This window comes from Trifolium pratense, linkage group LG2 (assembly GCF_020283565.1).
Source record: "Trifolium pratense cultivar HEN17-A07 linkage group LG2, ARS_RC_1.1, whole genome shotgun sequence".
Classification (NCBI taxonomy): Eukaryota; Viridiplantae; Streptophyta; class Magnoliopsida; order Fabales; family Fabaceae; genus Trifolium; species Trifolium pratense.
In genome coordinates, this window is record NC_060060.1 from 35179534 (window position 1) to 35198622 (window position 19089).

Sequence of the window (19089 nt, forward strand, 5' to 3'; positions counted from 1 at the left end):
ATGATGGTGGCAACTGGCAAATAGTATAAAAGAACACAAATTTACTAACAAGAAAAAATACTAGTATTGTAAAATTGGATTAGGTGTAATCAGATGTGTGCGGTCAACACTTCTAAATAGTCCGATCAAAATCAAATGGTTTAGATTTTAAAACACCTTTGAACTGTCTAAAATAATTAGAATGACTACACTAGATTCTGAATGCACCAAAACACGATCCCTCCTAAAGCTATTTAATAATATAAGTTAAATAAATGTCAACCTTACATATTAACCACGTTAACACCCTGATATCTTTTTCCATAATTTGGAGTGAACACCATCCACTCCAGTGTACTATTTATTGGATTATTTCCAGTTTCAATCACAACCATTAAATCCCTCCCAATCCCCTCAGTATCACACAACCGTACATTAACTCCGTCACAAGAGAAGAGAACAATGGAATTTTTTGTCCTCGTCCCCATATATTTTCAACACACAGATACGAAGATTAAACCAGAAATATCGTAGATTGCATACCACTTAAGTATTTATTAGATTACTTGAAGAGTTGAAGATGTCAAGGACTTATAATTTTATTTGACTAAACTATAGGTGATAACTAATTAATTTAACCAATAATATACTACAAAATGGACCTGACACCAGTGTACCAGACATTACAGCGAAGTGTGAGGATTAATTCAACCCAAAACCAAACAAAAAACAGGAAGCAATGGGATCAATATGGTACATGTCCTGCTTCTACAACAAACTATGCAAATATTCATCATCATTTTTAAGCCAATCAAAACCACAAAGTGAAAAAGAAGTAAAGAAAAGAACTATAGGAAATAAAGACAGCCATTAAATTTTTTGTCAACAACTTGTCTAGCTAGAATGTATCATGAGAAAGAAGCTTCCTTCTTTTCCCAAATTTGTCACTGGCTTTTTGGTTTCTCAATCTTCACATAAGGTAAAACACCCAGTAAATAAACAACTTTTGGAGACCACCCACGCTGTTCAGCACGGCAAAACATCAAGAATGTGTTTGCAAAGTAGGAATTGAAACCCATGAAGACATGCCACAAAGCATGACCCTGAGGGTTAATAGGCCAACGGGATATCTCCTTGCAGAAAACACGATCACAAAACCCAAACAGACTGCCTAATACAAGAGTACCTAAAAATAGCTTAGCTAGCCGCTTGGCTGAAACATCTTGAGTGTAAATGTAATACTTGCACATTCTTGGAGTACAGAGCAGACACAGAACAACATAATGCACTTTGAAGCCAACACCAAAACGGAATACTGAATGGGCAGTTGCAAAACCAGCACCATACAAAAATAGGAAGATGGGCATTGTACTGCGATGATGCCAATCTGGAGAGTAGAGGATGTACATGTACAGCAGCACCTCCCACACCATTGGAGTTTCATCCCCTTGCTGTTGCCTATATAAATCAAAAGCAACATCTGAACAATGAATAGTCATCCAAAACAAACAGACTAAATAATTCAAACTACCCAATTTTATTAGGGACATAAACCCAGCACTATAGTAGATTGCCCTTTTCAATCCGAGCCACCACCAGCTCTAATACCAACGATAAGTCTCCAAACAATCCGGGAACCCTCCCTTAACAGCTAGCTAACAAGGGGGAAGAACCACGCATCCTATACTACCCAATGTGGGACTTGGACATATCTTATAAACTTCAAACCCTTTTTGTATCTGAAATAAATCAAGACATCATATATCTATCCTAATAGTAATTATGTGCTCCAGTGTCACCCCACTATAGGTGTGCTAAGGTGTGATTGGTATTCTAATAGTAATTATCCATCGTAGTACATTTCTTCAAAATAAATAAATAAATAAATAAAAAGAACAGACAGAACGGTGTATTATGTGCTCCTGCTCCACCTTCAGGGTCACCCTACTATAGGTGTGCTGGAATTTTACCAATCCGCCAACATTGCGAGTTTTATGTGGTGGCCGATGGAAGCTGCATCTGTATGGCGGTCCATGGGAGAAATAGTAACTTGTGGTTGTTTATTTGAAAAAGTAACCTTTTTTATATTCTCAAAGGGATATATGACACCCCTATAGTTTGCAAGTTGCAACCACTATCACACTTGAACAATCTTTGCAAACTGAATGAACTCCACATCAACCATCTCCAGCGATTGAGTGACATTTCCCACATATAATCCCCAACAAATGATCCATCTCTAAACCGGAACTTCTAAACCAGATTAGGCTTCCATTCTGCAACTGCATATCCTCCCATCCCCTCCCTCTAAGCCCGAACTTTGGTCCTGTTAAGTAACCTCTCTGGCTATTTGTCCCTTCTCTGCCGCTGTTTTCTCTAATTATTTGTTTGTTTTTTTTTTATATATCCCCCTTTTTCCTGTCCTTTATAACTCCTCTTATTCTTGTTTCTCTCTCTTTTATTGTTTGGGGGGGGTAGAAGTTGCGCTTTCTGTGTTATTTCACTAATTTGTCTTTTCTTCCCCTTGTTGCTTCTATTGTTATAAGAGGTAAAAAAACTAGTCGTCAAATCAACCTCTTACTAGTGCAAGGTGATGCTGCCTACAACGGGTCCAACCATCTCCTGTACTATTGATGAATGTTATTCCCTAGAATATGTTTCTAATTTCTTTTTCTTGATACATATTTTTTAATTTTTATGCATAATTATAGTATCAGCAGTGTTTTAGTATATTCCTAATGTGTGTGTGTGTGCCTACTTTTTTATTAGCCACTGTGCTCAACCAATAGACCATACATAGGACCAATCAGTAAAGCAAACATAAACATAAAAATGGCAACCTCATTATGTAGCATGCAAACTAACTCAAAATAATAATATAGAGCCAATCAGTAAAGCAAGCATAAATTTCAACACAAAAATGGAGATCAATACTTACACTCGTTGCAGTGTGGCGTGGTACAACATGCTCCCAATGGCAAGTATCATGTTTGATAGATGAAGGATACTGAATCTTTTCTCAAATCGCTGTCTTAGAGCATTTATAAGACCAATCAGAGCCAAAATAATTGTGGGAATATTGGATATAGTGTTATAAAGTTCTGCAATGTATGTCGAATGTGCATAATTTTCTTCACAACACTCCTTGGTGGATGTGACTGGACCCCAGAAACTAGAAATAGTTTCTGCCATTCTCCTCTACAGCCCGATGATCTTTCCTCAGAGCTGCAGAATTCAAAGGAAAGAAACAAACCTGCAAATCATACCAAAATTCAATCAATGACACTATTAAACCACCAATTAATACAAGCAATACAACAACATTAGACTGCAGAAATGAACAAGTTTCAACACAAGGAAAGCATGAAAATGTATTATTAAGATTTAAGACAACATAACATGTAAGATTAGTTCCAAGATTATGCGCACACAGCATAACGCTCTTAGAATTTTGGGTTGGGCCTAACCGATCAATCTTACAAAACTAACTTGTAAGTTGAGAATTTTCCCCACTTATAAACATATCTTCATGCAATCTCACATTCAATGTGAAACTCTTGAAATCAGTAAAAAAAATCTCAAAACCCCTCCTTCAACAAAAGAGCTCAAAATAGCTATTGAATTGATTTTTTTGTTTTTAATATCTTTATATTATTATAAGCAGCATCGTTGAAATCTGAACCGAGATTCAGTAATAAATTAGCACACATGACTTGACTATGACTATAAATCATACTCCCTCCAGTTTCAAATATAAATACAAAACCATTTTTCTAATGAATCTGGTCTGTAATATAGACCAAATTAGACCAAATTCATTCGTTACTCGATTAATCTATAAAAGTTTATAAAAAAAAAAATTGCTTATATTTGAAACCAGTGAGAGTATATTAATTCCAAAAGGGGGACGAAATAGGCAATTGATGAAATGTTAAAATAAATTCCATATACAAAAAAAGCTTAGCACGCCTAGATGAGAAAAATGCTCAGAGATAAAGTGATTGAATACTAATGCTACCGTTTTGCAGTAACCTGAGAAAAGGATCGAGAGTGGTAGGTTTGGTTAAAAGAAGAAACGAATGAATCGAATGATTGGATGTAGGGTTAGGAAAATTGGTTGAGAGGAAGGGAAAAAGAAAAAGAAAAAAAAAAGTAGTCACACTAGTTAGTTAGGTTATGGAGGAATGAAAGTGAGAAGAAGAAAAAGATGAAGTAACAGTAAATCATACCTCAACGGCTGAACGTGATGATGGATGATGGGAGGGGGGCGAAGAAGACAGTACAGCACAGCAGAGAGGGAATGGCCGTGAAAGAACAATTTTATATATTTTTTATTTTTTATTTTAATTTAACGGGCGGGTGGAACTTGTATGCGACACTTCCACTTGTGGTTCATTAAATTTACCGGTAAATTCTAATATGGATTACTTCATCGAGTGATCCATGTGGATCAATCATGAATAACATTATAATGAATACGAATTTTATAAAATTCATCGTTGGATTAAAAGTTTATATCATATAGATTATCCATAAAAAAAATTTATAAAAATTGAAAATCATTTGCTATGTTATTGAGATATATCAAGATTAACGGTTTATTAAATAACGTAAATGTTGATGAGTCTCAATAACATATCAAATGATTTTCAAAAAATTTATGGATGATCTATACGATATAAACTTTCAATTCAATTATAAAATTCGTAAAATTCATATTCGGTAGGTCACTTGTCCACGGTGATGATCCACCGTAGCATTAGCCTAAATTTACCTGCTTTATACTCTATGTAGTCATCTTCTTTTTCTCTTTTATCTTTGTTTATTTAATCAAATAATTTAATTTCAAACAAATTAATCAATTCAATCAAATTGTTAGTTGGTTCGGTGGTAATTGGCGTTGAACTTGATAGGAAGGACTACGATCCCCACAACTGCGATTGGGATGAGATTTAAACCACCTGATGTCAGAACTAACCCCCAAATCAGATTAAACTGGTGGTGAAAACAAAACAAAAAATCAAGTTTTATCTTTTTTTTTTATATAATTAAATCACAAAAGAACACAATCACTATCAAGAAAAAATAGTTGATTCAATTCTGAATCTAATTCCTAGTGTATTTGTTTTTAAAAAATTGTTTTGTAATATTGAATTAGGTGCACTCATGTAGTCAACATCTTCGAACAGTCCGATCAAAACTAAATATAATTCTTAAAGACTATTTTTTTATTTAATATAAAATTCTAAGATTAAAATTAAAACCGGAAAGGTATGAAGTAACTCGACTGATAAGGACAGGGAGTCAGCACCTCTTTTTCCAGGCCTGTTCGGACATATGGTTCCCGCGGAAGATGGTGAGTCTGATTTTAATTAAGTTTCTAACTTTTTTATTGCATGAGTGCATCAAATTTTGACTAGATTGAAACACAATCCCTTCTAATGCTAGTTATAGGTTAAATTAATATTAGCCTATATAGTTTAATTAAATTTCAAGTTACTTTATAATCATTTTAAAAAGTCCTTATAGTTTAAATTGCCAACTTACCTATGATACCAAGTTTATAGGGTATAAATAAAACAAGTCTTACACTATGTTTGGATGCCAAAAAGATAGGGAAGAGAGAAACAGTGAAGAGAGAAATAAGAGAGAAGAGAGATAGAAGAGAAATTGGATAAAAAATTTATATGGTTTGGATGAATAGAAAAGTGAGAAGAGAGAAATTAATAAAAATGAGAAAATAACAAATTTACCCTTTTATACAAGAAAAAAAATTAGTTGAATGAAGGTATTGTTATAAAATTATATTTTTCTCTTTCCTTATTTCTCTCATCATCCAAACCATAGAAATAGTTAATTTCTTTGCTATCTCTCTCTTTCTTGTTTCTCTCTTTTATAAATCTACCTAAACAAACATAGTGTTAGTCAAAAAAATAAAATAAAACAAGTCTTTTACTATGAACAAAGTTGTTTTCATCGTTGAATCAAATAAAATGTGATGTGACATATTAATTCAATAGTAAATCTTATTGATATAATGGCAAAAACAAATTTTTGTATGATTGAAGACTTATTTCATTTATGCAAATCAGACAAAGTCTACTTATTAACACTGTTAACACGTGACATATTTGTCTTCTTTATTCATTTCACGTTCAAAATTTTGGAGTGAACACCACCCAAAATATATGCAATTAGTGTGCAATCAACATCTTAGTAACATTGATTCAAAAAAAAAAACATCTTAGTAACATTTAATCAAAATTGGACAATTGAAATCTTAAAACAATTTTTACTTTTATTTATATAAAATTCAAATGTTAAAATCTGAATCTTCAGATTGACTACATACAATACAATGACCGTAAACACATCTAGATTCTAGAGCTACATCACACAAAACCTGTCCCTGCCATTCCAATCCCCACAGCACCACACAGCCGTACATTAAATCCATCACAAGAGAACAATAAATTTTTGTCCATCGTCCCCATATATTGTCGTCCAATGTTGCTAAAGTGGACTTCGCCTTATTAGATGAAGGAAGAAAAAACTTGTAGGAATTTGAATGGCTGAAGTTTAGTTCTAGTGATAAAGCAAGCCTTTTGAAAAAGAGCAGTCTTAACAATCATCGGCATTCAATAGACAAGACATTTCTATGGGGCGCACAAATTAATGACCATCTACTTAAGGAGTCCAAGTCCATTACCACGTTAATCAATTCATTGTTGGTTAAAACTAAAGACAATGTTTACGACAAAGATTGCAAAGGAAGTGAGCTTGTCATCAGAGAATAAACACCCTTCCTCTTTATATATTGTATATAATCGTAGTAAAAACTAAAAACCATCTATTGATAGAAATTTTCAACGCACAGATACGAAGATTAAAATCGTCGATTGCATACCACTTAAATTAGTATTTATTAGATTACTTGAAAATGTCAAGGACTTATAATTTTGTATGACTAAACTATAGGGACTAACTGATTAATGTAACCAAATAATATACTACAAAATGGACTTAACACAAGACATTACCGCTGAAGTGTGAGGATTAATTCAACCCGAAGCCCAACAAAAACACAGGAAGCAATGGGATCAATAGGGTACATGTCCTGCTTCTACAACAAAATATGCAAATATTCATCATCATTCTCAAGCCAATCAAAATCAGACTGAAAAAGAAGTAAAAAAAAGAAGTAATCGGAAATAAAGACACCCATTAAATAATTTTGTAAACAACTTGTCTAGCTAGAATGTATCATGAGAAAGAAGCTTCCTTCTTTTCCCAAATTTGTCATTGGCTTTTTGGTTTCTCAATCTTCACATAAGGTAAAACACCCAATAAATAAACAACTTTTGGAGACCACCCACGCTGTTCAGCACGGCAAAACATCAAGAATGTGTTTGCAAAGTAGGAATTGAAACCCATGAAGACATGCCACAAAGCATGACCCTGAGGGTTAATAGGCCAACGCGATATCTCCTCGCAGAAAACACGATCACAAAACCCAAACAAACTGCCTAACAGAAGAGTACCTAAATATAGCTTAGCTAGCCGCTTGGCTAAAACATCTTGAGTGTAAATGTAATACTTGTACATTCTTGGAGTACAGAGCAGACATAGAACAATATAATGAATTTTGAAGCCAACACCATAGCGGAACACTGCGTGGGCAGTTGCAAAACCAGCACCATACAAAAATAGGAAGATGGGCATTGTACTGCGATGACGCCAATCTGGAGAGTAGAGGATGTACATGTACAGCAGCACCTCCCACACCATAGGAGTTTCATCCCCTTGCTGTTGCCTATATAAATTAAAAGCAACATCTGAACAATGAATGGTCATCCAAAACAAACAGATGCTTAATAATTAATGAACAGACTAAATAATTCAAACTACCCAAACTACGGTTTGGAGATTTCAAACACAAAACCAAACACACGGGTAGCTCCTCTAATTATTATGCATCAAATTACATAATTTATTCAAGTGTACAAATTAGCACCGAAATTATAAATTCATATATGTTAACTTTCTTGTTTGTTTCTCACTTTAGTCCCAAATAATGACTTACAGGATTATAAGTTAGGTTGTAAATTTAAGAACCATCTTGAATACATAAATAAATTCAACTCAGTAAATATAATCATACAAATACAACAGGTACTCACGACACCATAAAATAATTTGGTACGAGTGCACTCCTTTAGTTTATTACCAAGTGGAAGCTCAATAGCCAGATCCTGTTGTGATGATAAGCACCCGAGCAATTGCAGAACCCTCCTTTAAAAGCTAGCTATCACGGGAGAACCAAACATCTCATACTATTCAATGTGGGACTTGGACACCCCATAATACCCAAGTCGCTATCATAGCACCGCCAATGAGATTCACGTCTCGGCGGTTGTAACTAGTAATCTCTGATGATTTACTAAGCCTTTACGGTCTGCCCCTCAGTAGATAGCCCTTTTCAATCTGAGCCACTAATAACCAGCTCCGGTACCAATTGATAAGTATCCAAATAATTCGGGACTTGGGATTACTTAACCTTTACGGTCTGCCCCTCAGTAGATAGCCCTTTTCAATCCGAGCCACTAATAACCAGCTCTGGTACCAATTGATAAGTATCCAAATAATTCGGGACTTGGACATCCCATAATACCTAATTCCCCCTTAAAAGCATCAAGGGGGAAGAACCAAACATCCAATACTACTTGAAGGGGGAAATAAATGAAGACATTATACATCCATCCCATTGTCCCAGAATTGAGCACTCTAAAGCAAGCTTACAATTCAGCAATGGCAACCAGCTCACTTGTACCAGAATTAAGTCTTTGAATCAGCCTCTTACAAGTGCAAGGTGATGCTGCCTACAACAAAACCGCAGCTGGTCCAACCAGTTCCTGGACTCTGCCATGGCAGCATCTTTATTGCACCGTGTTGCCTTTTTGTCTCTATTGTTTTCTTATAGTGTATGTTATAAACCTTAAGCTGTTATGACATTATCTCTTCGGTTTGTGATACTATTGATGAATGTTATACCCTAGAGTATGTTTCTAATTTCTTTTTCTTGATACATATTTTTTTTCAAAGTTACTATATTCAGCGGTACTTTAGTACATTCCTAACGCGTGTCTACTTTTTTATTAGCCACTGTGCTCTGCCAACAGCCCATACATAGGCCACACCAACGTATTCCATATGTATATGGATTTTTTTTGGCTTTCTGCCATCCACCATGTATGGGCTCTGCCAATATCCCATACATGTTCCGATTATAGTAGTAGAGAATACAGATAAACTTTAGTTGCATGGATGACAAGGAATACATAAAATGTGATCTTTGTGATGTTAGAGCAAGCAATGCTAATTGTTCGTCAAGATGAATATCAATTGAAAAGATGTTGATTGTATGGCCAAATTAAATTATTAATGGTGATAAAAAAAAAAATCCATCCCATATGTCTGGTTCAATATTTCCCCATGACAAGTACAATGAGTATATCCCTTGCGCAAACTTAAAATCTGAATTCTTTAGTTATGTGACAAACAATTTATAAAATGGCAACCTCGTTATGTATCATGCAAACTAACTGGAAATAATATAGAACCAATCAGTAAAGCAAGCATAAATTTCAACAAAAAAATGGAGATCAATACTTACACTCGTTGCAGTGTGGCGTGGTACAACATACTCCCAATGGCAAGTATCATGTTTGATAGATGAAGGATACTGAACCTTTTCTCGAATCGCTGTCTTAAAGCATTTATAAGACCAATCAAAGCCAAAATGATTGCCGGAATATTGGATATAGTGTTATAAAGTTCTGCAATGTAAGACGAATGTACATAATTTTCTTCGCAACACTCTTTGGTGGATGTGACTGGACCCCAAAAGCTAGAAATAGTTTCTGCCATTCTTCTCTACAGCCTGATGATCTTTCCTCAGAGCTGCAGAATTCAAATGAAAGATAAAAGCCTGCAAACCATGCCAAAATTCAATCAATGACACTATCGAACCACCAATTAACACAAGCAATATAACTACGTTAGACCGTAGAAATGAACATGTTTCATCACAAGTAAAACATGAAAATGTAATAAGATTTAAGAAAACATGACATGTGAAATTAGTTCCAAGAGTATGCATACTCCATAGACGCTCTTAGAATTTTGGGTTGGGCCTAACTGATCAATCTTACAAAACTAGCTTCTAAGGTGAGAATTGCCCCCCACTTATAAACATATCTTCAGGTCATCTCTCACCCAATGCGGGACTCTTAAGAGATGCTATAACAATGTATATTTCATAAAATCAGTCCAAAAAAACCACAAGGATATTGATTTGAATCACTAGCTTATAACAATAACTACTAGATGCCAAACCAAAAGATCTCAAAACCCCTCCTTCAACAAGAGAGTTCAATTTAAAATAGCTATTGAAATGAATTTTTTTAATTTCTTTATATAATTACAAGCAGCGTGATTGAAATCTGAATAGAGATTCAGTAATACATTAGCACACATGCACGCATGACTACGACTATAAATCATATGTTAATTCCAAAAAGGGTGAAAAAAAAAAACAAAGGAGATACGCAATTGATGAAATATGGACCCACAAAGTTAAAATTAATTCCATATGCAAAAGAAAGCTTAGCATGCGTAGATGATAAAAATGCTCAAAAATACATTGATTGAATATTAATACTGTCGTTTTCCAATATCATGAGAAAAGGATCGAGAGTGGTAGTTTTGGTAAAAAGAAGAAGCGAATGAATCGAATAATTGGATATAGGGTTACGAAAATTGGGTGAGAGAAAGAAAAAAAGAGTAGCCACACTAGTTAGTTAGGTTATGGAGGAATCAAAGTGAGAAGAAGAAGTAACAGTAAATCATATACCTCAACGGCTCAATGTGATGATGGGAGGGAGGCGAAGAAGGCAGCACAGCACAGCAGCGGAGGGAATGGCCGTGGAGCACAATTTTATTTATTTTTAGGGTTTTTTTTTTTATCGATTGGAAATAAAGGAAAGCAACAAGAAAAAAACTATAGCCAATCCGCTGTATGTAAGACTCCACATGTATCTGCATAATATTCGATTGAGGATGATGAGATTGAGAAGTGTCCACAATAATTTTTTATATATTTTATTTCACCCTTGTATTATTTGTAGTATTTCTTTTTCAATATTTTACTCTTTTTTTTGGGTACATTTTTTCAATATTTTTCTAAAAACACTTGGATAATATATATCTTGTTATTATTTTTTTTAATCCACTTAGACTACATTATCAATTTATAACAATTACAAAAAAAAAATGCATAAATCAGTAAAAAAATAGAAAATACATAATAACACACACAAAAAAAAAAAAAATCATTGTGTTAAGGTTCATTCAAAGTGGGAAAAAAATACTCATTTAAACTTAGAAGAAGAGAAAAACACATTTAGAAATCTCATCATTAGCGTCAAACCCATCAAAATTTTAGAAAATCCGTCAAAATCTTGTATTTAAAACCTTCAACGCTAAACAAGGAAAATAAAAACATAGAGAACTCAAAGAGGGAGAACGACATATTGAGAGACAAATGGACATGTAAGAAAGAAACATGGTTGGAGTTAGTCTATCAAAGAGGGAAATATTATGCTTCACTTAATCAAATACAAGAAGGTTAATTGAAAATTTGGGAAGAGGAATTAGCGATTTAAGGAATATATTATTTTCAATTTCATATGGTTTGTTTAATGCGCATGATGTGATTAAGACATTATATGATAAGAAATTGAAAAAAAATAAATTAAAGTATGATAGTGACAAAGATAAACACTTATCGGTATATGCATGATAAAAAAACATGATAACATTAATATTTACTATATTTTTTTTAAGTTTAATTATATAATGATTTTTATTTTTCACTATGACATGATAAAATATCTTTACAAACTAGATTGAAACAAAATATAATAATACAAATATTATAGAATAAAAATTATAACTACGGGGATAGAGCAAGATTAATTTACCTTATTATATTGACTCAACAAAACAAAATATAATACAAATATTTGATCTCTTCTTATCAACTTCTACGTGTCTAAATTAACTCGAATTTTTTTTTTAAAAAAAACTAAATATCTTGCGAATCACGTTTCAAAAATTAAAAAAAAGTTATCGCATGATATTTTCTCGAATGAAAAATGATGACATGGATCATTCTCATCTTGTGCTATATTTTTGGTAGGAAAATGCTAAACAGTGCCCCCGGGGCACTAGTTAAGGATACAAATATAGAAGTTTTATCTCGTAAATTGTGCATTCAATGTTTTAATGATGTGAAAAGTTATTCTCTCTCATCATTAACTTTATCATTTGTTTCCTTTTTTAGTATGCTTAACTAGTGCCCCAGGGGCACTGTTTAGCATGACCCTTTTTGGTATATTCTGATTTGTGCTTTTAATATTCCTAACTAATACTAATAGACTAAGAGTTTAATTGATATGCATTTACGGTGTAAAATAGTTTTATATTATCGTCCAATAAATAATAATCATTTTGTCATGTCATGTCAAGAAAGTGAGGTGAAGTTGGGTGATGTGGCGGAAAACATGGTTGGTATTAATTGACAATATAAAATTATTTTATACCATCTGTATATATCAATTAAATCCATAGACTAATTATTTTTATTTAAGGAATAATAGACTAATAGATTCGCCCGGAGTATTAATTTAGGAAATAAAAAGTAGGATAAGGATTAGTTTAACCCGTGCGTGCGTGTGCTAGACTATTGGTTTAACAAGACAAAACTTAAGTGAGATTTTATTTTATTTTTTTATTTTTGACATATTAAGTGAGATTTTATAGCATGTATAAATATGACAGTTATATTCCATATCATCTTACACACCATCTCCTAGTCATCTTCTTTCTTTCTTAATACATCCCTTTGCATGCAAATTGACAGATCATAATGTTGAAAATTGGAAAGAATATTCCGACAAGGTTCGAGAGATTAGCCACGATGTTTAAGAGTGATGAGGTGGCACGAGTGACAATATGTGAAAGCAGTGGAAGCGAACACTCACCTGAAACTGAAAGTTCAACTGATTTATCAGATCTTGTGAATTCGTTCATGGAGAAGAGTTCTGTGAGAGCAGTACTAGGAAAAGAAGACGTGGCCGTTCTTCATGATAAGGAGAATTGCAACATTGAATGGTTCGATTATTCGGAGAAGAAGGAAATCCTGCAAGAGATTTTTGGTTGTGGTTATGATGTAGTGAAAGAAGGGATTAAAAGAGAGACTGAAATTGCAATTCAAGTTGTTGCTGGAGACAAGTCTTCTCCTGAATACAAACGCCTCATCATGTCATGCTTGCGGGAGAGAGGTTTTGATGCTGGTAAATTATTAGTATTTACTTTTCCTTAATTCATTTACTTTTTTTTGTTTACAATGAGCCGGGGATCGAACACATGACCAATAATATACTATTCAAACCCTTCACTACTGTATCAAACCTAGTGTGACTTAATGATTAATTTCTACGTTTGATGAACAGGCCTTTGCAAAACTAAGCGGGAAACAAAAGGAAGATTTATAGCGGGTGACTACGAGTACATTGATATGAATTATGGTGGAAATCGATACATTGTTGAAATATCCCTAATGTCTGAATTCGAAATAGCTCGTCCAACAAATCAATATAATTCTTTGCTTGATGTTTTCCCATTTGTATTTGTTGGTAAAGTGGAAGAGCTAAAAAAGGTTGTGAGGCTAATGTGTAATGCTATGAAGGACTCTATGAAAACAATGGATATGCCTGTTCCTCCATGGAGAAGAAATAGTTACATGCAAGCTAAGTGGTTCAACACTTACAAGAGAACAACTAATGAAGTTGCAGCTTCAAAGTTCAATATTGGATTTGAAGCAAAACCTTTGAAAGCATACAATTACAGGGATAAATTTTTTGGGAGTAAAATTGCTTCCAAAGTTGGCTATTTAACTACTGCATTCAATGGCATTGGAATCTAATTAATAATTATAGTTATATTGAAGAAGCATGTGTATATAAATTAGTACTTAACTCCTTAGCATAGAGGTCTTTAGAATAGTTTCCTAGTGCTGTGATATGGCATAATTTTCCCTTTTGAGTTGGTAAGATTTTGGAATCATCATATTTTATTTCTTTATTTATTCACAAGATTATAATTTAACGGAAATTACAATAAAATATATATATTTTATATTTTATTTTGTGATTTTGCATTTTCTTTTTGTGATTTCGTCATTTCATGTCTCATTGTTTTGTTGGTCATTAACATTGCAAATCCGAAAGTATAAAGTATTTCGGTGATTTTAATCTTACTACATTATTTATAGTCATTTTGTCGTTTTATAGTATTAATTTAGATGTTGAGTTTGTTTACAAAATTATATTTCTTATTTTTATTGATATTTAATTTATATTTGTTTCTATTAATACTTTACCAATTTAAAATGCATATATTTGGAGAAGTCAAAAATTCATTGAATCCCTTAAAATACTAAAGTTAGTAAGTCAATCCACACTTCAATTTTCTTCACGCTTTGTATGGTAGATTTGGACGGTACAACTCAAACACAAAAGCTTACGGATACGCCAAACTAAAGTAGAAATAGACCTATTAAACTTGCAAATTGCAATTGTCATTAATCATATCAACAAGAATTTTCTAGTAACTTTCTATTATAAGGTGGGTGATATTCTCCCTCTAAGCCTTGTCTAGACCATGGTACATGTCCCACATCTCAACATGAAAAATATCACACATTTCAATCCTCCTAACGTAGCCTTAATTTGATCCATTTGCCATCAAAATTCCGAAGAAGTCCAATGCACCTTGCATGAGTACCTGCTCGCTTCCAAGCTCCATCACTGTTGAGTTTAACTCATCCAATATGAGGTCGCTTCCAATCAATGTATATAGTTTTCTTCTATCGAGGTCTTCTATACTTCGAATGTATAGTATTTGGCTTCGATTTCTTTATAGTGAACATTTGGATCACCGATGTTGGCTTGGCCGGTCTTTGGAAGTCAGCTTCAAAAATAGTTTTATTTCGCCACGTCAATAAATACCAACAAGCCGCCATGAAAGGTAGATTTCCAAGTAGTTGGGTTATCTCCAATCCTTGTTTTATTGAGGTTGTTGAAGATCCACTCCTCTTGCAATCAAAAGAAAGAAGAAAACAAAAGTTACATAGTTAGAAGGGAAAAGTTTGATCCATACATGGGTGGCATAAATGCAGTCAAGAAGAACATGTAGGACTCATCCTCTATAGCACAACACAAACATGTAGGGGAGATACCAACCCCCACTTGTTTATGCGAAAGTTGGTAAGGATCTTTCCATGCGCAGCCAACCAAATAAAGGTTTGAACGATGCAAAATCATCCTATTCCAAAGCGTCTTTCAATTACTCTTCACACCCGGAAAGGTCACCTGCTATAAATGGAAAGCACTTTGAACCGTAATTTAATAAATATTTCTATTATGTATGTTGAGTAAGTTAAATAAAAATATTTGTGTGAAAAAACTCCCCTTACAAGAAAATCATATCTAATTTGTTAAAAATAATTAAATTAATATTTATATTTTGTGATTTTAAATAATAATCTTATTTAATTTTTGTTTCTTTATATCTATATTTATAATATTTTACTTTGTTATATTTTAAATTGTATTCTAAAGTAAAGAGACATATTAGTAATTTAGTTTCGAATACTATCCCAGTAATTTCTAACACAATCCATATTCAGAATAAAAATTATAACTACATAGATAAAGTAAGATAAATTTCAACATTAATTTATTTGACTTACTAAACACTAAATTTAGAAAAAATATTATACAAATATTTTTTGTCTTCTCTTATCAACTTATATCGTCTAAGTCAAAATTAACTTGAAATCAAGCAAAAAAAAAAAAAAAACTAAATATTTTTCAAATTATTTGTCAAAAATAAAATAAAAATGATCGCATGATTCTTTCTTGAATGAAAATTATGACATGATGGATTTTTATTTTTTTTTGGATAATGACATGATGGATCATTCTCACCTTGTGCTTTTTTGTTTTGGTATATTCTGATTTTGTGCTTTTAATACTCCTAACTACACAATAAATAATTGCTATTAGATTAGACTAATGGTTTTTTTTTTTTTTACTTAAGACTAACCCTTTGTTTGGTTTGAAGGAAAGAAAATAGAAGGAATGAAAATTACAGAAATCAATTGATGAATTTGAACTAACTCTAGTCCAAGTTCATCCATCGATTTTCATAATTTTATTTTCTTTCACTTTCTTTCTACTCAACCAAACGAATTCTAATGATTTTTTATTTAGGGAATAATAGACTAATTGATTCACACGGTATTAATTTAGGAAATATTAAAAAAAATGGATAAGGATTAATTAATTATATTAACCGTGCGTGTGTGTTACTTTTGAATCAAGACTTCAATATTATAGAAAAAATGAACCTAGACACCTTTGGGAGTTAAGTTCAACACAAACTGTGACCACATTCATTCAAAAAAAGTTTCCTAAAAACAAAACGCGTGAGTTATGTATAAATACACGACGTTATTCATCTTTTGCACCATCTCCTTCATTTTCTTTATTTCTTAATTTCTTAATTCCTTGATGCGCAAATTGAAAAAGCATAATGTTGGAAATGGGAGTGAATATTATTCCAAAGAAGTTTGAGATTGATGAGATGTCGCGTGTGATATTCTATGAAAGCAGTGGAAGCGAACATTCACCTGAAAGTTCAATTTCAGATCTATCGTTCATGGAGAAAAGTTCTGTGAGAGCAGTATTAGGAGAAGAAGATGCGGCTGTTCTTCTTCTTCATCATAAGGATAATTCCAACTTTGAAGAATGGTTTGATTATTTGGAGAAGAAAGAGATTCTGCAAGAGCTTTTTGGTTCCGATGAAGTCAAAGAAAGGATTAGAAGAGAGACTCAACTTGCAATTCAAATTGTTGCTGGAGATAAGTCTTCTCCTGGATACAAACGCCTCATCATGTCATTCTTGCGGGAGAGAGGTTTTGACGCAGGTAATTCTTACTATTTACTTTTGCTTAATTCATTTAATTTATTTTATTTCAAATTTTAGAATTCATAAGAGTTTAATTCCAATTTCATCTGTCAGACTGTTGTAATCTGTGATCATATCTATTTGGTTGGAAGTAAAGAAAGTCGGAAGGAATGAAAACACCAAAACTGATAAATGAATTTGGACTGAGATTTAGTTTAAGTTCATTCATTGATTTTTGTTTTCCTTCATTCTTACCTTCCAACCAAATAAACCATTTAGTCTCACTTTAACTAATACTCCCTCCGGTCTTTAGTATAAGAGAGATTCATTGAGAATTTAATCTATTTAGTCCATATTATTGACTACATACATTAGATTTTCAATGACTCTTATATTAAAGCACCGGAGAGAGTAATAAAAATTAGTTGAATTCTCTCTGGTGGTATTGGTTTGGGAACATGAGAGTATGCTCCTCCTTAAGGTCTCAGGTTCAATTATTTCCGGGGTCAATTTGAGTGGGCTAATTTAGCTTCTTCAAAAAAAAAAAAATTGAATTTGTTTTGATGATTTTGTACATTCTATGAACAGGTCTTTGCAAAACTAAGTGGGAAAGAAAAGGAAGATTTCTACCTGGTGATTATGAGTACATTGATGTGAATTATGGTGGAAGTCGATACATTGTTGAAATATCCCTAATTTCTGAATTTGAAATAGCTCGGCCGACGAATCAATATAGTTCTTTACTTGATGTTTTCCCATTTGTATTTGTTGGTAAAGTGGAAGAGCTCAAAAAAATTGTGAGGCTTATGTGTACTGCTATGAGGGACTCTATGAAAACAATGGATATGCCTGTTCCTCCATGGAGAAGAAATAGTTACATGCAAGCTAAGTGGTTCAACACTTACAAGAGAACAACTAATGAGGTTGCAGCTAGAAAGTTCAATATTGGATTTGAAGCAAAACCTTTGCAAGCATACAATCGCATGGATAAATTTGGGAGTAAAATTGCTACCAAAGTTGGCTATTTAACTACTGCATTCAATGTAGATGGCATTGGAATCTAATTAATAAGTATAGTTATATTGAAGAAGCATGTATATAAAATACTTGTTTTTTCTTTGGGTCATTGAGTCTAACTCCTTAGCACAGGGCATAGAGGTCTTTAGAATAGTTTTCTTAGTGCTGTGTTATGGGGTAATTTTGCCTTTAGAGTTGGGATGATTTTGGAATCCTCATTTTTTTTTTCTTTATTTATTCAATATAATAATTTAATGAAAATTACAGTAAAATGTATATTGGATTGTTCCTCTCCCTAATGTTATTCTCTGCAAATGCAAATGGTATGGCTCATTCCACCCGTAAGTGCAGTTTGATGCAGGCGCGGATTTTGAACGGGCAATGTTTATGTTTCACTTTTGTGCAGTGAGTATGCAATTTGGCATCATAGAAAAGTAAAAGAGTTGTCTTTTTTGAAACAAACATAAATCACATTGTAAAACAGCATTCCCTCCATCCCAAAATATAAACAAAAGTCGTTCAACAAGTTTTTTTGACTCATTTTTGCTTATATTTTGAGACGGGTGGAGTATATCAAACCAAAAGATGACAGTAATTGGACCCTCAACACAGCAACTGAGCTGCCTCTTTGCATCCTCTAGATGTATTGATTCTTCTTTCTCTCTTCAACTCTGTTTCTACTCAAACTTTTCTATCCTATCACCCTTATTCTTTTTGCTGCATAGGATCCAATGTCTAATAATAAATGACAGGTCTTTATAAAATGGGTCTTGTTAACATTCTCCTTATAAAATTAAGGAATTAACAGTTCTTAAAAAGAAAACAATCTTTCTTTGGTATTACTACTTTCAGTAAAAACACACAAAATATCCACATCTGACACCTTACATAGTACCACACCTTATTTTTCTGTCTCTTCCTTTCTTTTACACCACCTAGCCTCTCCCAGTAAGAAGCTCAACAAAGACAACAACTAATTTGGTATATATTCCTTTTGTC

At 33.0% G+C, this 19089-nt stretch overlaps 4 protein-coding genes across 5 annotated transcripts; 2 read left to right on the forward strand and 2 right to left on the reverse strand.

Annotated features, from left to right (window-relative positions):
* Nucleotides 1-662: 662 nt before the first annotated feature.
* Nucleotides 663-4305, reverse strand: LOC123909638 (alkaline ceramidase-like). 2 transcript variants are annotated; one of them, XM_045960505.1, is made up of 3 exons: nucleotides 4209-4305; nucleotides 2918-3232; nucleotides 663-1437 (listed from the first exon to the last, which is right to left on the reverse strand). In XM_045960505.1, the coding sequence occupies exons 2-3, from the start codon at nucleotides 3169-3171 to the stop codon at nucleotides 924-926; spliced, it is 768 nt and encodes a 255-aa protein (XP_045816461.1). In that variant the 5' UTR covers nucleotides 3172-3232; nucleotides 4209-4305; the 3' UTR covers nucleotides 663-923. The 2 variants fall into 2 exon arrangements, with proteins under 2 accessions (XP_045816461.1, XP_045816463.1); XM_045960507.1 differs by lacking the exon at nucleotides 4209-4305 and adding an exon at nucleotides 4012-4127.
* Nucleotides 4306-7015: 2710 nt separating this feature from the next.
* On the reverse strand, nucleotides 7016-11134 carry LOC123909764 (alkaline ceramidase-like). The gene is made up of 3 exons (XM_045960652.1): nucleotides 10892-11134; nucleotides 9653-9967; nucleotides 7016-7792 (listed from the first exon to the last, which is right to left on the reverse strand). Exons 2-3 carry the CDS (start codon nucleotides 9904-9906, stop codon nucleotides 7279-7281), a joined length of 768 nt encoding a protein of 255 aa, XP_045816608.1. The 5' UTR covers nucleotides 9907-9967; nucleotides 10892-11134; the 3' UTR covers nucleotides 7016-7278.
* A 1813-nt stretch (nucleotides 11135-12947) lies between these two features.
* LOC123910066 lies at nucleotides 12948-14044 on the forward strand. Its single transcript, XM_045961099.1, has 2 exons — nucleotides 12948-13394; nucleotides 13554-14044. Exons 1-2 carry the CDS (start codon nucleotides 12968-12970, stop codon nucleotides 14024-14026), a joined length of 900 nt encoding a protein of 299 aa, XP_045817055.1. The 5' UTR covers nucleotides 12948-12967; the 3' UTR covers nucleotides 14027-14044.
* Nucleotides 14045-16628: 2584 nt separating this feature from the next.
* Nucleotides 16629-18366, forward strand: LOC123908489. Its single transcript, XM_045959142.1, has 2 exons — nucleotides 16629-17092; nucleotides 17662-18366. The coding sequence occupies exons 1-2, from the start codon at nucleotides 16699-16701 to the stop codon at nucleotides 18135-18137; spliced, it is 870 nt and encodes a 289-aa protein (XP_045815098.1). The 5' UTR covers nucleotides 16629-16698; the 3' UTR covers nucleotides 18138-18366.
* Nucleotides 18367-19089: the final 723 nt, after the last annotated feature.